General features: G+C 42.3%; 1 protein-coding gene across 1 annotated transcript; it reads left to right on the top strand.

Moving 5' to 3' along the window:
- Window positions 1–3,457: 3,457 nt before the first annotated feature.
- Window positions 3,458–20,109, top strand: PRSS55 (serine protease 55). Its single transcript, XM_045997423.1, has 5 exons — window positions 3,458–3,512; window positions 8,502–8,694; window positions 10,043–10,293; window positions 11,500–11,642; window positions 19,789–20,109. The coding sequence occupies exons 1-5, from the start codon at window positions 3,458–3,460 to the stop codon at window positions 20,107–20,109; spliced, it is 963 nt and encodes a 320-aa protein (XP_045853379.1).
- The last annotated feature ends 4,478 nt before the right edge of the window (window positions 20,110–24,587 follow it).

Consider the following 24,587-nt stretch of genomic DNA (forward strand, 5'->3'; position numbering starts at 1 on the left):
CCTCAGCTGTAGCAACATCTTCCTAGGAACATTGCCAAAGTCAAGGGAAGCAAGGGCAAAAATGAACTATTGGGATTTCATCAAGATCAAAAGCTTTTGCACAGCAAAGGAAACAGTTAACAAAACCAAAAGACAACTGACAGAATGGGAGAAAATATTTGCAAACGACATATCAGATAAAGGGCTAGTGTCCAAAATCTATAAGGAACTTAGCAAACTCAACACCCAAAGAACAAACAATCCAATCAAGAAATGGGCAGAAGACATGAACAGACATTTCTGCAAAGAAGACATCCAGATGGCCAACAGACTCATGAAAAAGTGCTCCACATCACTCAGCATCAGGGAAATACAAATCAAAACCACAGTGAAATATCACCTCACACCAATCAGAATGGCTGAAATTAACAAGTCAGGAAATGACAGATGCTGGCGAGGATGCGGAGAAAGGGGTACCCTCCTACACTGTTGGTGGGAATGAGAGCTGGTAAACCACTCTGGAAAACAGCATGGAGGTTCCTCAAAATGTTGAAAATAGAACTACCCTATGACCCAGCAATTGCACTACTGGGTATTTACCCTAAAGATACAAACATAGTGATCCGAAGGGGCACGTGTACCCGAATGTTTATAGCAGCAATGCCTACAATAGCCAAACTATGGAAAGAACCTAGACGTCCATCAACAGATGAATTGATAAAGAAGAAGTGGTATATATACACAATGAAATACTATGCAGCCATCAAAAGAAATGAAATCTTGCCATTTGCGACAACATGGATGGAACTAGAGGGTATCAAGCTTAGTGAAATAAGTCAATCAAAGAAAGACAATTATCATATGATCTCCCTGATATGAGGACGTGGAGATGCAACATGGGGGGTTAGGGGGATAGGAGTAGAATAAATGAAACAAGATGGGATTGGGAGGGAGACATACCATAAGTGACTCTTAATCTCACAAAACAAACTGGGGGTTGCTGGGGGAGGTGGGGTTGGGAGAGTGGGAGGGGGGTTATGGACATTGGGGAGGGTATGTGCTATGGTGAGTGCTGTGAAGTGTGTAAACCTGGCGATTCACAGACCTGTACCCCTGGGGATAAAAATACATTATATGTTTATTCAAAAATAAGAAATAAATAAGAAATTTAAAAAAAATACAGAATTCCAGATACATTAGGATTTCAGGGAAAAAAATATATATATACATATTTTTAGTGTATTGTATGTTCTAAACATTGCATGCGGTACACACATACTAGAAATGTACTTTTATTAAATCTGAAGTTCAAAATTAAATGGGCATCCTGTATTTTTCTTTGATAAATCTGGTAACCTTAATCTGCACTGAACAAGCTCCCCAGGCTGCACATCGAAGTGAGAGATCCACTGGTTAGGACTGTGGGGTAAATAAAGTCACCATGATAATGCCACCCTGGGGATCTTGGAAGCATCAGTCAGGCAGCCGTCTCTGGGCAACCTATGTCGTCATGTGCCTTTTTGGATTTCTCTAGATTCCTTATAGAGCACTAAAGTTTCTCTTCACACCTGAGCCCCCCATGTTCGCCCAATTCCAGGGCGATGTAATCCCACTGTGATCTATGGGAATCGTGCCCTCTGAAGATGTGGGTGTGCATGGCAGCTCTGACCCTACCCATCTCTCCCCTCCATCAGTTCAGTCATTTTGCAATCCATTGTTATTGTAAAGAAGCTTGGCACACACAGAAAATAAATAAATAAAAATAAAATTAATAAAATAATTCTGGGCAGTGTATGAGTATTTCACAAGAAATAGAGCCCAATTATGTTAATAGAAGGAATAGAGACCCAGAAGGAAATGGATCTTCCTAGACACGAGCATTGCTTTTGTCCAGATACTTCTGTAGAAAGTGAGCAGCAGTGGTGTGGGTCTGTCTATCATTCCTGCTTCCCTGCAAGGCAGATTAGCAGTCATCCTCCTTCCTCCCAATTGACCTAGGGCCCAGGCTCCTCCTCCCCTCCACAACCTACTGGAAGCACTTGAGCAAAGGGGAAAGCCACCAGAATTCAGCATGGGTGGGAAGAGCAGGTCCAGGGAAGGGAGAGAGCTGAGTCTAAAGAAAGAACAGAGGGAAAGCTTGGAGCTTCCTGGTGATCAGACTAGGGCCCCGTGACCCAGTATGCTTTGGTACTTTTACCCATATGCCAGTAAAGAAGAAAAGGGTTAGCCACTCATCAGGCCTTCTCTGAGGAGAAGAACAGTTCAGAACAGGTGGGGATCATGCCACCCCATGGCCACACAACAGGCCCTGGCCCAACACTCAGAGTGGACCCCTGGGTGCCAAGGAACATCTATCTGCAGGGGCCCATGGGATAAGAGGAGTAAGTCACCTACCCTGGAATTTCTCCTCTCAGGAAGTAGTTGGAGCCACATCCTCAGTAAAGTAAAGAGGGGACAGCACCCGAGTCACATAATCTTGTTTTGAGCTTCACAATGACTTTATGGATGGACCCTATTATTCCTTTTCAGCAGGTGAGAAAACCACAGGAGCTAGGCTGGGAAGAGTAGACACTTTGGTCTGGAAAATGAACTATGGTCACTTTGGGAACTGAAATGAGTGAGATTCTCTTCCAACCACGGGGCCTGGCCACTGGCCAGGAAGGCAGTACTGAGGTTGCTTGGGTAGAGTCCACCCCAGTCAGTGTGCTTAAAGTATGCAACAAAATAGTAAGGTTCAAATCCTATGACTGAGCTGCTGATAGAAGGAGAAGCCATAGACCAGGCATTTCCACCTTTGAGTCTCCTCTTCCCATCTATACACATGGACAAGGGATTATCTGAAGATTTGGGGGCCATGCATAATCAACCCAGAAAGTGGTGGATGCAAGGATTTTTATCTGCTGGGCTCTGCATGAGGGGAAGCAGAGCCTCTGAACCCAGCCTAGAAGGTTCATGCCAGCAGCCCAAGATCAGAGGTCTGAGCAGAAAACTATTAGGGCAAATGTATTGGGTAGGGTGGTAGTGCTGGGAGAGGCCTCTGGGCCTCCTGGCTCTCCTCCCCAATCTACAGGTCCAGCATGTCAACCCTTCCCTTAGGCATTATGCACACATTCACAGAGAGCCCCTGGCATGACGGGCTTTGTGAAAGAGGAGGCATTTGAGCCTTAAAACACATGGGAGTCACAGGGGCCAAAAGCAGGTGTCCACCAAGGACTCTGTGAGGAGTGGGTCCTAAAGAGATCAGTACGAAGGGAAGCTCAGACTAGGTGCCTTCAAGGATGAGGTACCCCTGAGCAACAATCTTAGAAACAAAATGGCAAGAAGAGAAGCCTGCATGACCTGTTTGAGTTCTTAAACTCCGCAGCCCATTGTGACATCATTGGCCAGGGACTGGCTATAAGAAGGGAGGCTCTATCAGCATCATATCCCTGAGCCTTGGCCTCCATCACCTCCTAGGCCAACATCAAAGCCAAGGGCCATGCTCCTGTTATCAATTCTGCTGCTCATGTCCCAAGTCAAAGGCGTACATTTTGGTATGTGTTCTCTTCTCCTAGTGGCCAGAGCAGCTTTCCCAGGTGGGGTTGGGCATGACAGTGGCCCTGTTCACATCACTTTCATCCAGTCAGTGGTGAGCATTAAGGGATAAGGGAGAGATGTGGTTATTGAGCTCATTAACTAGCTAATTGGTCATTAAGAGGCTGGCTCACAAGGGCACAAGAGTAGTAACTTCATGTTTTCCCTCATAGTGCTCCCCCACAAAAAAATACTTCCCTCTCTTCTCCTCTTCCCCAGCTCAGAGTTCAGCCTGTCTGATCTTAAGTTTCAGTTTTGAAATCCTAAACTTTATCTCTAAATGAGTAATGGAGAACCTAGAAGCAAATGCCCAGAATGAGCTGAACATCAGACCTCCAAATCGGGGGAAGAAGAGCATGGGGGTCAGGAGCATGACAGAGCTCTGGGGAACTGCAGGTGCAGAGCAGAAGCCTAACTGGGCACATTCACATGTATGCATGCAGGCGGAAGGCCAGTGCCTTCTGTTCTTTTCTTTTTTTTTTTTTAAAGATTTTATTTATTTATTTGACAGACAGAGATTACAAGTAGAAACTAGCAGAGAGAGAGGAGGAAACAGTCTCCCTGCTGAGCAGAGAGACCGATGCGGGGCTCAATCCCAGGACCCTGGGATCATGACCTAAGCCGAAGGCAGAGGCTTTAACCCACTGAGCCACCCAGGCGCCCCAGGGCCTTCTGTTCTTAATGGGCAGCTCCTCACCATTGGTTCCCTGATGGGTTCTCTCTCTTAAAGCATGGTTGAGGTTGAAGGGGAGCTGGGTTACTTAGTGCCTCTCATGGGTAAGGAAATTCCCCATGTCTCCACTCTCAGCCCCATGCATTTGTGACCAACTTTGTGCCTTATGAAGGTTGAAGATTTGTCCAAGTCACATAGTGGGGAAGTGGAAGGGCAGGGATTCTGAACCCATCTGACTCTGGGCCTGCATTTCCCTCTCCGCACACTACCCCATGAAAAGAACATAGCCTATTCACCTAGCCTTCCTCATTCTGGTCTGGGTGTTGGCTGAAATGTGAGTAGGTCAGGGATCAGACTTTTCCCTTTCAACATTGTATCTTAAACATTTGGCTCCCATCATTAAAAACCTTCCATAAGCATAATTTTTATGGCTGAATGCATATGCCCTACTTTAGTCATAACATTGAGGATGCCTTCAATTTGTTGCTGTTATAGAGATCACTGTAGTGAACATCTTTCAACTGCTGCCTTCCAGATTCTTCCCTTAGGATAGTTCCCAGAAGTGGAGCCTCTGAGTAAGAGGATTGCTCATCACTGTTGAGTGTCCCCTCCACGCCAACTGTGATGCTATCATTCTTTTTGTTGTTGTTGTTGTTTATTTATTTATTTTTAAATTTAATTTCTTTTCATGAGGACATGGAGAAGCAACATGGGGGGGTAGGGGGATAGGAGAAGAATAAATGAAACAAGATGGGATTGGGAGGGAGACAAACCATAAATGACTCTTAATCTCACAAAACAAACTGGGGGTTGCTGGGGGGGGTGGGATTGGGAGAGGGGGAGCGGGCTATGGACATTGGGGAGGGGAGGCGAACCATAAGAGACTATGGACTCTGAAAAACAACCTGAGGGTTTTGAAGGGTCAGGGGTGGGAGGTTGGGGGAACAGGTGGTGGGTAATGGGGAGGGCACGTTTTGCATGGAGCACTGGGTGTTGTGCAAAAAGAATGAATACTGTTACGCTGAAAAAATAAATAAAATGGAAAAAAAAATTTAATTTCTTTTCAGTGTAACAGAATTCATTGTTTATGCACCACACCCAGTGCTCCATGCAATACGTTCCCTCCATAATACCCATCACCAGGCTTCCCCACCTTCCCACCCCCCGCCCCTTCAAAACCCTCAGATTGTTTTTCAGAGTCCATAGTCTCTCATGGTTCATCTCCCCTTCCAATTTCCCTCAACTTCCTTCTCCTCTCCATCTCCCCATGTCCTCTGTGTTATCTCTTATGCTCCACAAATAAGTGAAACCATATAATTGACTCTCTCTGCTTGACTTATTTCACTCAGCATAATCTCTTCCAGTCCCATCCATGTTGATACAAAAGTTAGGTATTCATCCTTTCTGATGGAGGCATAATACTCCATAGTGTATATGGACCACATCTTCCTCACCCATTCGTTTGTTAAAGGGCATCTTGGTTCTTTCCACAGTTTGGCGACCACGGTCATTGCTGCTATGAACATTGGGGTACAGATGGCCTTTCTTTTCACTACATCTGTATCTTTGAGGTAATGCCCAGCAGTGCAATTGCAGGGTCATAGGGAAGTTCTATTTTTAATTTCTTGAGGAATCGCCACACTGTTCTCCAAAGTGGCTGCACTAACTTGCATTCCCACCAACAGTGTAAGAGGGTTCCCCTTTCTCCACATCCTCTCCAACACACGTTGTTTCCTGTCTTGCTAATTTTGGCCATTCTAACTGGTGTAAGGTGGTATCTCAATGTGGTTTTAATTTGAATCTCCCTGATGGCTAGTGATGATGAACATTTTTTTCATGTGTCTGATAGCCATTTGTATGTCTTCATTGGAGAAGTGTCTGTTTATATCTTCTGCCCATTTTTTGACATGATTATCTGTTTTGCATGTGTTGAGTTTGAGAAGTTCTTTATAGATCCTGGATATCAATCTTTTGTCTGTATTGTCATTTGCAAATATCTTCTCCCATTCTGTGGTTTCCTTCTTTGTTTTGTTGGCTGTTTCCGATTTTAAGCTTTACTACAAAGTGATCACCAAGACAGCATGGTACTGGCATAAAAACAGACACATTGACTAGTGGAACAGAGTAGAGAGCCCAGATATGGACCCTCAACTCTATGGCCAAATAATCTTTGATAAAGCAGGAAAAAACATACAGTGGAAAAAAGATAGTCTTTTCAATAAATGGTGCTGGGAAAATTGGACAGCTATATGTAGAAGAATGAAACTCAACCATTCTCTTACACTGTACACAAAGATAAACTCGAAATGGATAAAAGACCTCAACGTGAGACAGGAATCCATCAGAATCCTAGCGGAGAACATAGGCAGTAACCTCTTCGATATCAGCCACAGCAACTTCTTTCAAGATATGTCTCCAAAGGCAAAGGAAACAAAGCAAAAATGAACTTTTGGGACTTCATCATGATGCTATCATTCTACTATCAACATGGCAGGCATGTCTTCTTCCCCAGATGAAGCTTACATTCTGATATCAGAGGCAAAAAGGGATGAATAATCTCCAACTTAATGATAAAATGATGAAGAAATATAATATAGGTTAGGAGATAAAGAGGGACCAGGACAGGAGGGGTTGGGGAGAATTTTCCAAAGAAGTGATTCTTGAACAAAGGCCTGAACAAAGTAAGCCACACAACCATCTGAGAGAAGAATATTCTAGACAGAGAGGGGCATGAGTAGTGCCAATCTGTGAAGTCAGATTGCCTTGGTTCAAATCTTGGTCTGGCCATGACTAGCTGTGTGACCTTGGGCAAATTACTTAGCCTCTCTGTCCCTCAGCTATCTTAACTGTAAAGTGGGGATGATAATAATAGTACCTACCTCATAGCATTATTATGAAAATTAAGTAAATTGGTCTTTGTAGAGTGTTTGTAACAATGCATGACACATACTAAGCACTCTGTGTTTGTTAAATAAAAGAGTGCAGATCCAAAAGTTCTGAAAAGAGCCTTTATAGATTACTGACAGCTGAAGACTTTTGATGCAAATTGCTGAATTTTCACTTTAGTTTTTTGTTGTTGTTGTTAAGCAAAACATGACCACTCTTGGGTCAATCCAACCCACAATACAAAATCCTCAAAACCTTTATTGACTGAAAAATTGGAAAAGTGGCATCAAGAAAGAGACAAGAGGAGATCTTAGGCTCCTTAGAGTCAAACTCCTTGTTCCAGAGTGCAAAGCAATGTTCAAGCCAACCAACATAAATGGAAAGGCTTCTCCTCCTGGGGGCAAGGTGCTGGATCTATACTCTGTCCAGAGGTGAATATCTCTTCTCTGCACGAGCAGCCACAGCCTTTGCTCTCAGCTTCTCAGGGCATGGAGCTCCTCTACCTGGAATAGAATGTTTTAACCTAAAATGGCTTAGGCTCAGGGCTTGCAGAAGGTCCATACCCTTTCTGGACCATCTTTTTTGTTTCCTGCATGTATGTTTCCTATGGCTGCTATAACAAAACAACCACAAACTTAACACCCATTTCTTATCTTTCATTTTTGTAGGATAAAAGTGTGCACAGGTCTCACTGGGCAAAGATCAAGCTGTGAGCAGGACTTTGTTCCTAATCTGAGGGTTTAGGGGAGAATCTTAGCTTTGCCTTTTCTAGGTTTACAGGTTATCTGTATTCCTTGGCTGGTAGTCCCTCCATCTTCAAAGATAGCAGCATGCATCTCTGCATGCCTTTCTTCCATAGTCATATCTATCTTCTGTTTCCTTCCACCATGTTAAGGACCCTTGTAACTACACTGGGCCCACTCACATTATTCAGGATAATCTCCCCATTTTAAGGTCAGCAAATTAGCAACTTTAATTCCATATCCCAAATCCCCCTTTCCCTGAAAGGTAACATAGTCATAAGTTCCAGGGCATGGTCCATTAAGACATGGACATCTATTGGGGTGGGGTCATTATTCTGCCTAACACTCCAGAGATGGCTCTGGACAAATATTTCCCTCATTTTTCTTTGGCTAGAGTTTAGAAACAAGCTCAATGAGGTGACTTTTCTGAGATCACAATGCTTGAGAGGGGACAGAGCCAACACTTCTGTCCCAGACCCTGTGCAGCAAAATAAAGCATCTGTTGGCTTACTTGTATTCCTAGAGGTGCTTCACTGGGCCAGCCTCAGTTTCCACATCTCCAGAATGGGTATAATAATAACTACTTATAAGCCTCCATGGACATTGACAAAATGTTGCTTCTTTATTTTTTCTCTTTCATCTACCAGAATGTGGTAAAAGACCAATTTTTGAGGAAGGAGCTCAGTATTCCAAAATCATAGGGGGAATGGAGGCTGAGGTGGGTGAGTTCCCATGGCAGGTGAGTATTCAGGCAAGAAATGAACATTTCTGTGGCGGCTCAATCATCAACAAGTGGTGGATTGTCACTGCTGCTCACTGTTTAATTTTTGAAGAGCTACTGTAAGTATCAAGAGCCCATTCCTGCTGCTTCTGACACCATTCATTCCCAGGGCACCCCCCACACTCAGCAAAACTTGATTGCTAAGGGAAATCCTAGATCTGGTCAGTCCTGAGTCAGACAGGAATGACTACCACCCAACCCTTCCAGCCCCAGGAAGGAGGTGGCAGTGAACCTGAAGGTGGCATCTGCTATGCCCTCTTCACTGTCACACAGGACAAATAACTATGGTTTCCCTGAGGTCACACACTGTCCTCTTCAGGAACATTCATGGTTTTGTAGAGAAAAAGGCTTGTTCCATCCACCTCTTCTAGGACATGCAAGTCCTTCTAGGAAGATAGTCTGCTAATTCTGGAAGTCTGGAATCCTGGGCTATCTGACACCATATTTACTTGCTCCTTGGAGAGTTTTCTCTGCACTCCAAGAGACTGGTTGTAAGTCTAGCATTTACTGGTTACTAATCAGAATCAGTTACCTGCTAAGAAATTACTTGGATTAACTTATTCATTCTGACATTCAGTTACCTGAACAAGGTAGATGAATAATCCCATTTTAACTCATTCAATCTTGCAATTACCCTCTGAGGCAGGTAGAATGAACAATACTATTTTTACAGAGAAGGAAACAGGCCCAATATGGCTGGGTGACTTTTTACTATGATGCACACATAGTAAACAAAAATAGGATTTAAATCCTGGTTCCAGTGTCTATGCTTTCTGCTATACCTGCTACATCACCTCAAGACAGTTTGAAGATACACAGAAAGTCTGACTTTTAAAAGTTAATAAAAAACAAGAGAAAGTTTCATCATGGCATAGCCAAGGAAACTTGTCACATATGCTTCCATTATATACTTAAGGATTGGCTATTGGGAAGTTTCTGGCCATTCTGCCCTGAGGGAATGCCTAAATTATTGTTAAAGACTCTTTATACTTAATCAATAGTAAGTCTAGATTGAATTCTGTGCCTGAGTCTCTGAGAGGCTAGTAGGCAAATCAATGTAATAATACTTTTCTGAAGCGAGTTTGATCCATACCAAGTGGTCTCCTGTGTATTCCTTGGAGTACCCAAAGCTAAGTACTTTCTCAATAGCATTAGACAGGAGTATCTCATTCACATCTCTAGGACTGTGCTGGAGCAGCAATGTGGCTATAGTATGACACCCCTGGTGTTTCACTTCCCTCTACCTTTTTCAAATTCTTACATCTTCTGAGCAACAGCCCCAGTAGGACAAGTCTGAAAGGCCCCTAGAACTATAGGGGATTTAGGGGTTTGGGGCAGCATAAATTCTGTGTTCTTCATGACTCCTCTTCCCCGCCTCCTTCCTCCTCTCTGTTTCTGTGCCACCAGTCCAACAGACTTGAGCGTTGTGTTGGGAAGCAATGACTTAAGCAGCTCATCCCTGGAAATAAAGGGGGTTACCAGCATAGTTCTTCACAAGGAATTTCGAAGACTCAACATGGACAATGATATCGCCTTGCTGCTCTTGGACTCACCCATCAGGTTCAACGGACTGATGGAGCCCATCTGCATACCCGGAAAGCCCAGCCCTTCTGTGTGGCACAAATGCTGGGTGGCAGGATGGGGTCAGACCAACAGTGGTATGTGTCCACTTAGCTTCTCCTGAGAGCTGCCAGGGGAGGAGCCACATCATGGGCATCTGAGGGTGGGCCAGTAAATCTAAAGATGTGGGCAGGAGCATGAAAAGAGAGAGAGCGAAGGAAGGAGGAATGAGAAAAAGACTTGCATTAGAGCAAATGCCTGCATACCTGAGGCTCACAGAGGCCAAATCTCAGCCCCTTCCCAGTGCCAAGGAAACAACTCCTCAAGGCCCCTGAGATGCCAGGTCCAAACCAGTCGCCAGGTGTGGTCATATTCAGCCAGCACAGAACATTCTTGTTTGTTTGTTTAACTGAATTTAAACTCTCCAGTTTGCCGGGGGCTCCCATATTCTTTATTGTCTTGCATCTCCTTTGATTCACACATTGATGTTTTCCACCTGGTTCCTACAGGCATTCAAGATGCCTGTCCCAGCCTAGATTTTTGATGGTCCTGGAGTGTTGCCCAACCATTCTTAGAAATGAATTTGTTGTTACTTGTTGTTACATTGTTACTTGGCCAAGATAGGAAGAGCTGTACTAGGGCAGAAAGGGATTATGAAAGCTCCATTGGACTATCCCCAAAGAAAATAGGTAGGGGAATGGACGGGAACAGCACAGCACTGCTGTGTTCAGGCCTGAACAAGACTCTAGGTCCATGGGGAGCTTTGCAACCAGCTGGGGTCTGGAAGATGGTAGGTATTCTAGGAGTTTAGTAATAAGAAGACAACTAGAGTAACACTGTTTCTGGGCTACTACTGGAGAGTTAGAAGTGAGGAGGAGGCAGATGGGTACCTATACAATTAAAACTACTTAATAAGGAGAAGAATTTAGAAATTTACTAAGAAGTAGCAATAGGTATATACATGCTGAAGAGGCAGGCTTATGCTGAGAAATGATCAATAGACAGTTTCAAGAAGTCAAGTCTGTAGGGCTGGTTGGAGTCAAGCAGGATGTCTGCTTGGAAGCAGGAATATGATTTGGAATAAGAGGAATAATCCAAGTAGGTGGGGGAATAGTTTAGAAAAGCCTGGTATTGTAGTGAGTGAATAGCATGGGATTACTGGAAGGAAGTGGAGAGTGGAGAATATGAAGAAAAGTAGACAAGTGGCTGATGGGACACAGGAATACACAGGGTCATCTAGGTGCATTATCAGCACTGGGACTACTATCTAGTGACTTCTCTAATGTGCTTTCTCTGTGGGCTAGATGACAAAAGCTCTATGAAAACTGATCTGATGAAAGTGCCAATGATCATCATGGATTGGGAGAAATGTTCAGAGGCATTTCCAAAGCTTACCAAGAATATGCTGTGTGCTGGCTATGAGAATGAGAGTTTTGATGCTTGCCAGGTAACTAAGGGGTATCCCCACCTTCACCATTTTTTTTTAAAGAATTGTATGATTTTTTTTTAAGATTTTATTTATTTATTTGACAGACAGAGATCTCAAGTAGGCAGAGAGGCAGGCAGAGAGAGAGGAGGAAGCAGGCTCCCTGCTGAGCAGAGAGCCCGATGCAGGGCTCGATCCCAGGACCCTGGGATCATGACCTGAGCCAAAGGCAGAGGCTTTAACCCACTGAGCCACCCAGGCGCCCCCACCTCCACCTTATAGGGGCCTATCACCTCAGGGCTGCCAATGCAAGGGTATCTCCTCTTCACAGAGACTAGACAGTTAAGAGTCTATAAAATGTGTGGGATTCAGGGCTCCACCATGGGAATGGGGACATGAATTGGGAAGTACTCATTGTCAGGTCCTTGGAATGTCAGTGCATGTCCATGAGTCAGTATGTAGCAACACTGTATAAATATTTCTACTCTTCTTTAGATATACTACATAAATAGGACTCCACGGCTTTCCCATTTTTTGGAATTCTTAAAAAACAAAAAGCCAAGCAGGATTTGAGATTCATAGAAGGAATAATTTTATTTCATTAATTTACTGTTGAGCACATTAAGCCCTGCGGAATCCAACAATGAATGAGACACAGTTTCTCACCTAAAGGAGTCCACAAACTCCTGGGCAGGCCATTGAGTAAAGCTTATAATATTTGGAAAATACATGTGGATTTCATGGAACAAAAGACTGGTATCTTAGTTTTAAATAAAATGAACATAACGATTTAAAAAGAAAAACATTTTTGATTGATGCTAGAAAAAATGGGGGGAAAAACCTTAGGAATTAGCTTCCTATGGCTCTAAGGATGAATTATGTGTGTTGTCTTTAAAACCATTCTCCTTGTCTTTGGAGATTCTCTGTTCATCATCATCCCAATGAGCCCACTTAGCTCTACTCATTTGCTGGGCAATGGATCTGGTCACTGGCATAAAACTACAGAATTGCCTGTTATTGTTCATTGTTGGAAGATGATAATTTTTCCTGCGAGGCTGTGAGATAGGGTCTTGGAAGAGAGTTGCTGGGATAGGGGTTGAGGGAATCGGGGAGAAAAGGAGGGGCTCTGAGGTGAGAAAGAATGGACACCTGTAGCAATGACTCTGTTTAGCAGGAGTCTCATGTGGTGAATATTGTGAAGACCAAAAATAGAGATCATATCAAACATCATATTAACCTTGTGTTTTCTTCACATTCTGGGCAATTTAAACATTACAAAACAAAAAAGAGAATTGGGACTTCTGGTTCTAGACAGAATGGAGTAAACATAGTTCCCCCAATCCCTCCCACTAAGTACAGCTAAAACTACTGGACTTTATATTATAAAACAAAAATAAAGGCTCTGAAAGGTAGATATGGACGGATTGGATATCCCAACACTTAAGGAAGGACCCAGCAGTGAGTTCCTTGGGTTTTCTTTTTGCTTCTTATATATCCCAGACTGGATGCTAGACAAGTCTGCAACTCAGAATGTCAATGAGCGCAGATGAAAATGAACAAAACAAGAAAGATTTCCCTTTCTTTGGATTAGGAAAGGAGCAACCTAGGAAGGCAGAAACTTTTTGACAATAAATATTAAACATTTTATTCAAACAAAAGAACAGGAAAAAAATCGATTCCCCCCAACCCATCAACCAAGATCAAGTGGACAACCTCGACTTCCTTCTAGTTCATGGTGGTGGTTACAGAAGCAGCTATGTGGCTGGTTACTACTAGATGGTAGTAACCATCCTTTCCCCCCCTTGATGTCAGTGGAGACACCTGAGAAACTTGGGCTTTCACCTCACCTAGGTATAACAGAGCATTCCTGCTCCTCCCCTAGGTGTCATCACAGGCCTGACTTGGGGAATCAGGGCTTCCACCCAAATCCCATGGTAAAGAGTTGCTATTCCCCAGACTCCAGTTTCAAAGAAACCTATTAAAACTGAAGATTTAAATAACAACCAGTATCATAACCTAATACTCCAAGCAATACTCCAGGTAGGATCTGTCATAGCTAGAATAGAGAGATGGGTTTAATTTATTGATAAACATAGGATAAAGAAAATAAGGAAAAATAAAGCCAAAAATTAGGATAAATTTCTTTTTAATTGAGAACCATTAATTCCTCAAATAAGTTCAATTAAAAGTTAACTCAAGGAGTGCCTGGGTGGCTCAGTCAGTTAAACATTTGACTTTGGCTCAGGTCATATCTCAGTGTCCTCAGAGGGAGCCCCATGTCAGGCTCCTTGCTCAGCAGAGAGCTTACTTCTCCCTCTGCCTCTGCCCCTCCCTCCTGCTCATGCTCTCTCAAATAAATAAATACAGTCTTTAAAGAAAAATAGCTCATTCAACAAAGCAGGAAAGAATGTCCAATGGAAAAAAGACAGCCTCTTCAATAAATGGTGCTGGGAAAATTGGACAGCCACATGCAGAAAAATGAAATTGGACCACTTCCTTACACCACACACGAAAATAGACTCAAAATGGATGAAGGACCTCAATGTGAGAAAGGAATCCATCAAAATCCTTGAGGAGCATGCAGGCAGCAACCTCTTCGACCTCAGCGGTAGCAACATCTTCCTAGGAACAACAGCAAAGGCAAGGGAAGCAAGGGCAAAAATGAACTATTGGGATTTCATCAAGATCAAAAGCTTTTGCACAGCAAAAGAAACAGTTAACAAAACCAAAGGACAACTGACAGAATGGGAGAAGATATTTGCAAACGACATATCAGATAAAGGGCTAGTGTCCAAAATCTATAAGGAACTTAGCAAACTCAACACCCAAAGAACAAACAATCCAATCAAGAAATGGGCAGAGGACATGAACAGACATTTCTGCAAAGAAGACATTCAGATGGCCAACAGACACATGAAAAAGTGCTCCACGTCACTCGGCATCAGGGAAATACAAATCAAAACCACAATGAGATATCACCTCACACCAGTCAGAATGGCTAAAATTAACAAGTCAGGAAATGACAGATGCTGGCGAGGATGCAGAGAAAGGGGAACCCTCCTCCACTGTTGGTGGGAATGCAAGCTGGTACAACCGCTCTGGAAAACAGCATGGAGGTTCCTCAAAATGTTGAAAATAGAACTACCCTAGGATCCAGCAATTGCACTACTGGGTATTTACCCTAAAGATACAAACATAGTGATCCGAAGGGGCACGTGTACCCGAATGTTTATAGCAGCAATGTCTACAATAGCCAGACTATGGAAAGAACCTAGATGTCCATCAACAGATGAATGGATAAAGAAGAGGTGGTATATATACACAATGGAATACTATGCAGCCATCAAAAGAAATGAAATCTTGCCATTTGCGACGACGTGGATGGAACTAGAGCGTATCATGCTTAGTGAAATAAGTCAATCGGAGAAAGACAACTATCATATGATCTCCCTGATATGAGGACATGGAGAAGCAACATGGGGGGGTAGGGGGATAGGAGAAGAATAAATGAAACAAGATGGGATTGGGAGGGAGACAAACCATAAATGACTCTTAATCTCACAAAACAAACTGGGGGTTGCTGGGGGGAGGTGGGATTGGGAGAGGGGGAGTGGGCTATGGACATTGGGGAGGGGAGGCGAACCATAAGAGACTATGGACTCTGAAAAACAATCTGAGGGTTTTGAAGGGGCGGAGGTGGGAGGTTGGGGGAACCAGGTGGTGGGTAGTAGGGAGGGCACGTATTGCATGGAGCACTGGGTGTTGTGCAAAAACAATGAATACTGTTTTGCTGAAAAAATAAATAAATTAAATATAAAAAATATAAATAAAAAAATAATTGTCTTTAAAAATAAAATCACGCTTTTAAATTTAGCAAACTTCTGCACACCATGTCATCATATAATTCAGGGAAATGATAATTTTTTAATGAAAACATTTAAATATGTTCAAAATAATAACAATATGATGATGCTGTACTTAAAATACAAATTAAAATTAAGTGTTAACAATGGAAAAAATGGATTTTTTATTTACTTTTCCCAACACTTTTCCTCTTTGTAATACCCTTATTCAGGTTACACTATGAAAATTAAAAAGTTTAATTAAAAACTAATTTTTAAATGTCATAGTCAAACAAAATATAAAATCAAACTTATCCCCAGCTAGTAATTCAATACTTTTGTGAAGGACTATCAACTTTCCAGAGCAACAGTCATAACAATGAACTGACTGTTTTCAGGTCTTTCTCAGCTCCAACAGAAATGTTGTCTTACTCGTGTGTAAATTCTCACTGCCTAGCACAGTGGTTGGCACATGAAAAATCCCCCCAAAATGTTTACCAAATAGATGAACCTTCCAAGTAAGCCAACAACTATCTGTCCATAAAGTGGCCCCAGGGGAGGGGACACCTGAGAGAGGTCCTCAAGGAAGCTAAGAGTGTGCAGGTTAAGAACTGGCATCCAACTGGGATGCTGGGAAGTCTGGTTATGGGACTGCCAAGCTGACTTGATTTAGACCTGAACCGCTTTATTTATTTTTTTTACCACATTATTTTTTTAGAGAGTTTTGGGTTCACAACAAATTGAGAAGGAGGTATTGGGATTTCCCATTTACCCCTGTTCCCACATGTCTAACCTCTTGCACTATCGACATCCCCCAACAGAGGGGTACATTTATTACAATTTATGGACCAACACTGACACTTTACTATCACCAAAAGTTCGTAGCTTACTTTAGGGTTCATCTACAGTGTTATGCATCCTGTAAGTTAAGAAAAAATTCTAATTACACATAACCATCATTATAGTATTATACAGAGTAGTTCCACTGCCCTGTGTTATCTTGAGCTCATCATCCCTGCTGCTTTCACAGAAGTCTTATTTCACTCCATAGATTCTTTGACTTTTAGAATCACAGACATTTTATTTTTATTTAATTAAAAAAAAAATTATTTTAAGTAATCTCTACACCCAGCATAGGACTTGAACTTACAGCCCGGAGATCTAGAGTCACATGCTCTACCAACTGAGTCAGCCAGGTGCCCCTAGATTCACAGACTTTTTAAAACTGGGAAGAAATATATAGAAATATTTCATCAAGACTCTGTTTCACAGATGAGCTAATGTTTATTTTAATCATCTATAATTCCCTTCACTATCTGATTGGATCCAAAGCAGTATAATAACTTCATAGCTCTTTTACACATACTCAATATTTTTGTTTTCTCCACTACCCTGTACAGGGGTTGGGCATCTCTCACTCTCCCTGTTTAATAGATGAGAAAAGAAGGATTAGAATTTAAGCGACTTGTGTGAAGTCCAGGTGGTAGTGGTGCCGAGTCATCTGCTTCTACTCCAAAACAGAGAGGAGTAATGACATGATATAATTAACTCTCTCACAGAGGTGAACTTACAGGCTTTCATGGTCAGTATGTTTTTAATCAGACAGACAGTTGGCTATCAGAATTCATCCTTGGAAGAAAATCCCCCTTAGGCAGGTTGTCATCAGCACCAGGTCCTTAACTGTTTGAGGCCAGACCCTCCTTTGAGGCAACGTGTGCTTTTTCTTTCCAACAGGAAAAAAAAAGGTTCATGCATAAAAGGACATGTATTTATAGATGTCCTTCTTGGTCCCAGCAGTCTGTGAGGAGAATCTCTATTTCCTAAATATACAAGCAATGTTTGTAACACATAAGGGTAAAATAACAACATTAATACATTTCTAGGGCTTTTACTACATAGTATTTACCCTGGGCTGAGTGATATATAGATTCTTAAAATTTTATCTGCTGACAGTCTTGGCAAGTACTTGGCATTATTTTCACTTGAACTATGTGGAAACTGCAACTTAGAAGAGTTACTTGCCCAGGGACAGTTCTCTCCCTGTTGTATAAGAAAATAATGAATAATCAAGGCAACAGATAAATGAGATTTTTTAAAAAGATTTTATTTATTTGAAAGAGAGAGATCACAAGTAGGCAGAGAGGGAGGCAGAGAGAGAGGAGGAAGCAGGCTCCCTGCCGAGCAGAGAGCCTGATGCGGGGCTCGATCCCAGGACCCTGGGATGACCACCTGAGCCGAAGGCAGAGGCTTTAACCCACTGAGCCACCCAGGCTCCCCTAATGAGATTTTTAATAACATTCATCCCTTCATAAAATGAGGAACATTATAAAAACAAAATTTATGGAAGGATTCTGTTTATTTGGTTCTTGCCCAATGACTGAAACAAAACTAGTACGAAGAAAAACACCCACAAAAACCAGACAAGTGTTAGAGACAACATTTTATACTGGAAAGGGCAATTTGGATTTTGGGCCACATTTATTGGGTGTCCTTGAGCCATGACCTCTTTGTAATTCTTCTCAGTGTATCCCGCTGCTTGGTGATGCATCCCTCAGTCAACCCAAACTCCATTTGAACACATTTATTCATTATCTCCCCCCTACACTTTATCTCTGCTATCCACACCCTGTGACCTGGGAACTAGTTCATCATTTATATCCAAAGTCATCCCTGGTTCAGATCTTCTTCATTTTTATGTTCTCATCTTGGTTCCTCTACTTGCTGTCTGATTCCCCTCCAGTCAGTCCCCCACCACACACACTCTTCCTGTCAAATTTCTATTTACCCTTCAGACTAAATGCTTTGACGTCTACCCTGACAGAACTTTCCCTCAACAGAATCAATTTATTCCCCGCTTTGTACTCCTCCTTTACTGTGTTCATACTTCTGTCCCATCAAACACAGTTGATCCTTTTTGCTTACTTTTTGATCTCTTCCACTAGAGCATAAGGTCTTTTACGCCAAAGGCCTGGTGATTAGTTTTTCCCTCAGTGAAGATTTGTTAAATGGGAGTGATCAAACTTCTCTGACCTTCAATTTTGGAATTATAAAATGGGAATCAAAATACCTACCTCACTGGGGTGCCTGGGTGGTTCAGTCGGTTAAAGCCTCTGCCTTTGGCTTGGGTCATGATCCCAGGGTACTGGGATCGAGCCCCACATCGGGCTTTCTGCTCAGCGGGGAGCCTGCTTCCCCCTCTCTCTCTCTCTGCCTGCCTGTCTGCCTACTTGTGATCTCTGTCTATCAAGTAAGTAAATAAAATCTTTAAAAAAAAATACTTACCTCACTGAGATAGTGTGATTGATGAGAAACAAAAATCCAGGGGCTAGCACTGTGCCTCAACGTCTCATGTCCAGGAAATATTAGTAATCCTCCTCCCTCTGTTAGAGCTTGTAAGATTCCATTCATTCTAGCCACCTGTTTATGATCTTGGGAAAAGAGGCTATTTCTCCATTGCAGAAAGGCGTCCTGAGTGATTGTAGACACTCAGCAACTTCCATGAAAGGCAAGTAGCAAGGTGGAAAGAATGTGTGCTTTGGCATCAGGAAGTCCTGGTTCCAGCTCTGGCTGGGCTATGGTGTAGCTCTGATCAAGCTTTTAAAGCCTCCTTAAACCTCATTTTGCATATATTAAAATGGGTAAAAGGAAGCCACATATACATACATATATATATATACATATATATAGATATAGATAGATGGTACATGGGAGGACTTGGTATATATTTTCTATATATGTAATCATGGGAGCCATAGGCCCTTGTGATTCCACCCCAGATGCGTTGTGCATTCAGAAAAGCTTTAGGTCACTGGGTCTTGCAGACAGACACCACACCAAAGAATTAAAAAGGAACATCATTCTCCTTCATGCTTCTAGAAGAACACGAAAGGAGATTCAATGCATATCTGCCACCTCTAACAATACTTCTCATATCCTGCTTTTGTTCTTTTATTTTACAGCCCTTTCCAGAGCTTCTCATTTGGTAAGGCCCACAAAACTAGCTTCCACTCCTCTTGGTCTGTGCAGCATTTGCTCTCTCCTCCAGCTCCCCTCTATATGCAGTGATTTTCTCGCTAACTCTCTCTCTCTCCTCCCTCTTCAGTTTTGTCCTCTCCACTGTCTATAACTCTCAGAGCCATCCTGACAGCAGCATACTGCTGCTGTGGACGCAGGAGAGGGGTGGGCATGGTCAGCAATGACAACATCTCTTTTGGCAGCCTGGAAGAGGGTAGATCAGTGCATTGTCTCAATGAGTGACCTATGCTTTGCCTTAAATGAGCAGTCTAGAATGGGACTAACTATTGAACTGTGTTCTCTGCCCACAGGGTGACAGTGGGGGCCCTCTGGTCTGCACCACAGAGTCGGACAAGACCTGGTACCAGGTGGGCATTATCAGCTGGGGCAAGAGCTGTGGACAGAAAAACACACCAGGAATATACACCTTGTTAGAAAATTACAACCTCTGGATTAAGAAGGTGACTGAGATAGAGGGAAGGCCCTTTGATGCTGAGGAAATGAAAGCTCCTCCCAACAGGAAACAAATGAGGTCCCACGCTGCAGAATTTCCAGAGCCAGGAAGCCCCAGATTCTGGATCCTGATTTCACTTCTGTCCTACGTGGTATGCTGGGACATTTTCTACTGGTAATAAAGCAGATGCTATTCCTTAACCAGTGAAGCTGTGTGAAAATGTACTACCAACAGACAGATTGGCTACAGATTAGATCTAAAGGCCAGGAACTGAAGGTGACAATAGATAGTAAGACCAGAGAGGCAGGGTGGGGCCCTGACTTGGGGACTAGGTTTTGGGGTCCTCCATTAGTCAGGACTCTTTCCAGTGCAAGTGAGTTATCTATCTCAAACTATCTAAAGCCAAAACCATTATTTATAGCTGTACCATTTAATTTTTATATTATTTATATTATATATAAATATATTTATATATAATTAAATATTTATATTATTATATTATATAATTAATACATAATATTAAATATATAAAAATAAATATATTTATTATATATAATATATTTATATATTTATATATGTATTTATAAATATTTATATATATTATATATTTATATATTATTTATAGATATAGCAGAAAAAAAACAGGAGTCGTATTTGGCTTTGGGCATGGCTGAATCTAGGGGCTCAACAAATGTTGACAGGGACTATTTTTTTTTAGAGTTATCACCCTCAAAAAGGGCTTCCAAGTGGTGGCCATAATGACTACCAGTACCTCCAGTTTGCATCCTACCAGTTTAATAGCCCCAGTAAAAAGAGAGAGCCTTGTTCCTGATAATTTCAGCAAAAGTCTATGGCCTAATTCTCATAGCTCATAAGCCACAGCCCATTGCTGCCCCAGTCACTGTGGCTAACAGTGGCATTCTTCTAGGTGAGGCTTGAATTACAAGTCCACTCCACGAGCCAGCAAGGGGCCATCCATTTAGAACTATGTGAACTGATAGTGGGTGCAGGTGGTGCCCCACACAGAAATAAAAATGCTATGAACAGGAAAAAGGAACTGTGTGTTGAAGATGTCCTTTGATGGTGGACATTCTGGTTGGCTGGCCTCCAAGATAGTCAAATCCCAGGCTCCCAGGTGCTTCTGAAGAAAAATATGTCCAGAAATTGCTGTTTCAGGACCACTGGGGAAGCAAGGCTAGAGTGGGGGAAAAAGAACTAGGAAGTGTTTTGTCTCATAATCTTTTTCTGAAGATGTATCAGCCATGCTGTAGGTCATGGGAAAAGTCCAAGGTTCCTTTTAAAATTTTGCATTTCCTAAATTGCCACTGCATCTTTAGTGTGGCCCAGGAATCCAATGGAGACTGAAGCCAAAGAAAAGAGTCACATGGCAACACTCAGTAATTTGGTCTTATATTGATAGCTCACGGAGTCAGATGCTGGAGGATTTAGCAGAAGACAGGATCCCATCCTCAAGAAGCTTTTTGGAAAACAGTGACATGTCCCACACCTGACCCTTCCAACAGAGTGCTAGAGGGTGTGGGACCCAGGAATCCTACAGAATACAGAGGGGACCATCTTCATGGGCTGGCAGGACCCAGAAGTCTCCTCAGAGAGACTGAAACATGGAGGAGAATCTGCTGAAGGTAGAAGTGAGGTTTTTCCAAGTGTGGAAAGGAGAACAAACAAAGGACTAATTGGAGATGAACATCACCAATTCGACTAAAGAATAAACTGGAAGTGAAAATTGGTAATAAGATGAAAGCAAGGGGGAAAGAGAGCAAATCCTTCTGCACCCAAAGAGAAGAGTTCTAAGGTAGAGAATGAAAATGCGATTTTTAAGCAGGGAGTCCTGAGAAAAAAATTAACATTGCTCAAGAAAGACGTAAAAATGAGTTGTCCTCAAAGTAAGGATAAGTATGGGCAAGTTATTAGTTCTAACATAAGGGAAAAACAAAATACCATGTGAAAGATACCTGAGATGACAACAGTTAATTTTATATCTCAGCTTGGAAAGTATGATGGTTTTTGGATGAGATTAGCATTTGAATAAGTGAGCTTCGAATAAGCAGATTGCTCTCCATAAGGTGGTGGGCTTCATCCAATTATTTGAAGGTCTGAATAGAACAAAGAGACTAGCCTCCACAAAAAAGAGAGACTTTCTCCAGTACACTGCTTTTGGATTTCATCTTCACTATCACCTTTCCTAGGTGGCCTTCAGAGTTTATCACCATCAGCTTTTCTGTTTCTTGAGCTGATAGATCACACAGTAGATTAGAATTTACCAGTATCCATGATCATGTGAGGCAATTTCTTACTACACACATACATACACACATGCACATATACACACACACTTTTCTCTGGGGAATTTTGAGTTGTACAGATTTTGGTATGGAGAGTGATACTAATTCTTTTTTTTTTTTTTTTTAAAGATTTTATTTGATAGAAAGAAAGCATGAGTGAGAGAGAGCGTGAGCAGGGGTTAGGGGCAGAGAGAGAAGCAGTCTTCTCTCTGAGCAGGGAGCCTAATGTGGGACTCAGTCCCAGGATTCTGGGACCATGACCTGGGCTGAAGGCAGACACTTAAGCACCTGAGCCACTGAGGCACCCTAAGAGTGCTTCTAGAAGAACAAAATTTTAAGGAGGAGTTTTCTGAATTCATTCTGGGGTTTCTGGAATTGGCTTTCTAATCTGATTAAAGACACTAATGACTCAATTTCTAGTAGTGAAGAGAGCAATGATAGTCCATGGGATGATGGGGCAATTGAGATAAGCAAAATATCACCATTGTTTATTCCTTTCCAAAACTTAAAAGAAACTAATATCAGGGTGACCATATTTATGGTATGTTCAAACATTTTTGTCAAACTAGTAAATATAATGAGATTGGTTGGTTGCTCCTCATGTTGTTAGATAAAAGTGGGGAAAGAAAAGAATGAGCTCGTGGTTCAAATTTCCAGCTCAAGAGTCCCAGAAATAACTTGAAGTCTTCATTTTTTTTTCTGAAAGAAACCCTTTCTCCTATGACCACAAGGCTGAAATTGTTAAAAATCAAACTCACAATCTCATCCTGTATTTGGCTGAAATACAATGTGAGTTGAACTCCTAACCTCATGGAGTGTCTACTGTTAAAGGCATTCATTGGGAAGGAATAGGATCCTGAAAGGGATCAGGGAAGACCCTGATGTAGCTGGGAACACCAAACCCTAAATTCTGATAAGTCATCTTTGACAGTGGAAGCAGTTTCTCTACCCTCAGTAAAAGTGACCTCTTAATCCCTGTCTGAAGCCTACATTGCCTGAGGAGAGGGCAGTGCCCCCCCCATTACGAAGCAAGACAATGCTGATTCCTGAAGACCCACCCCCACCACCCCTCTTTGCCTCTAGACCTATATGTAGACTCATTTCTCATCAGGACCCTAAAGGTGAGGTACAAAGTATGACTCATGAGGTGGTATGCTATACTTCAAAAGAACTACTTGACTTTTCTAATTCATGCAGAAAGAATATTTGTGGTAATGGATACTAAAGGCGTTGAATAATGATGGAAGAAACATAATGTTGGATCAGGCAGAATTTGTTGATATGGGCTAACTTTTTAAAAAAATTTATTTAATGTTGCATCCTGCGATGTTAGAAAGGGTCTAACACTTTGGTTGGTTGGTGGGCTAAAGCATGGGCCAAGAGTTGACCCACAGTGAGTGAGAGAGAAATGCTGTATCTGCCTCAATTTCATATAAAAAAAAGGGATTCAAAGACAGGGATGGTGGGATGCTGGAGTGGGTTTGTCACCTGAGACCCACTTACCCACCCTGGAAGGGTCCAGAAGACATGCCTTTCACCACCACTGTAAGAAATAAATCTGTGAGGAGAGTCTTAGAATCCTTGAAGAGCTCTATGATCATTCTTTGTAGGTCAGACCTTTCAGGAAGAACTGCAGTCTCTGAATTGGGAAACCTAATCACAATGACAATAATTGGGTCCGGGGGTGGTAAATATCTAATTGTGGCCCTCAACTGCCTAAGGCAAGGAGAGCCTGCGTACCATAATAGATAGCAGAGTCAGCACAGTGATGGGGATAGGCTGACATGCACAGACCATGGTGTTGGCCAGTTGGTCATAGTGTGCCTAGGGGTGAAACAGATAGGAAGCCTACAACATTCTTACTTGTTCTGGATAAGCAGAGAAGTTCTAGGTCAAGTGAACAAAAGTTTAATCTGAAGTATAAAAACAGTCATGGCTTCTCCTCAGACTTGAGCCAGTTTACAAACCCAGGGTGACTTAGATGAAAGGGAAGCTGGGCACCCTTGAGGAAGTACCTCAGTACACACAAAATATTTATACTGTTAATTTTCCCAGGCTTCCCTAAAGGGACCTACAGCTTTATACTAGGATAATTGTGCACTGGGGAAAAGGAAATAATGCTTTGGGGGACCACCAGACACTAACTCTGAATGGACAGTGGTTCCAGGAGACACAAACACAATTGTGGTCCTCCAGTGTGAGGAGGGGCTTATGGAGGTCAGATGATCAGTGGGGTTTTAACTGAGGTCCATCTCACAGGAAGTCTGGTGGATCCCTGAATCCACCATGTGGTGGTTTCCTCAGCTCTGGAATGAATAACTGGAAAAGACATACTGAGAAGCTGGCAGAATAT

The sequence above is a fragment of the Meles meles genome, chromosome 2, assembly GCF_922984935.1.
Source record: "Meles meles chromosome 2, mMelMel3.1 paternal haplotype, whole genome shotgun sequence".
Taxonomy (NCBI): Eukaryota; Metazoa; Chordata; class Mammalia; order Carnivora; family Mustelidae; genus Meles; species Meles meles.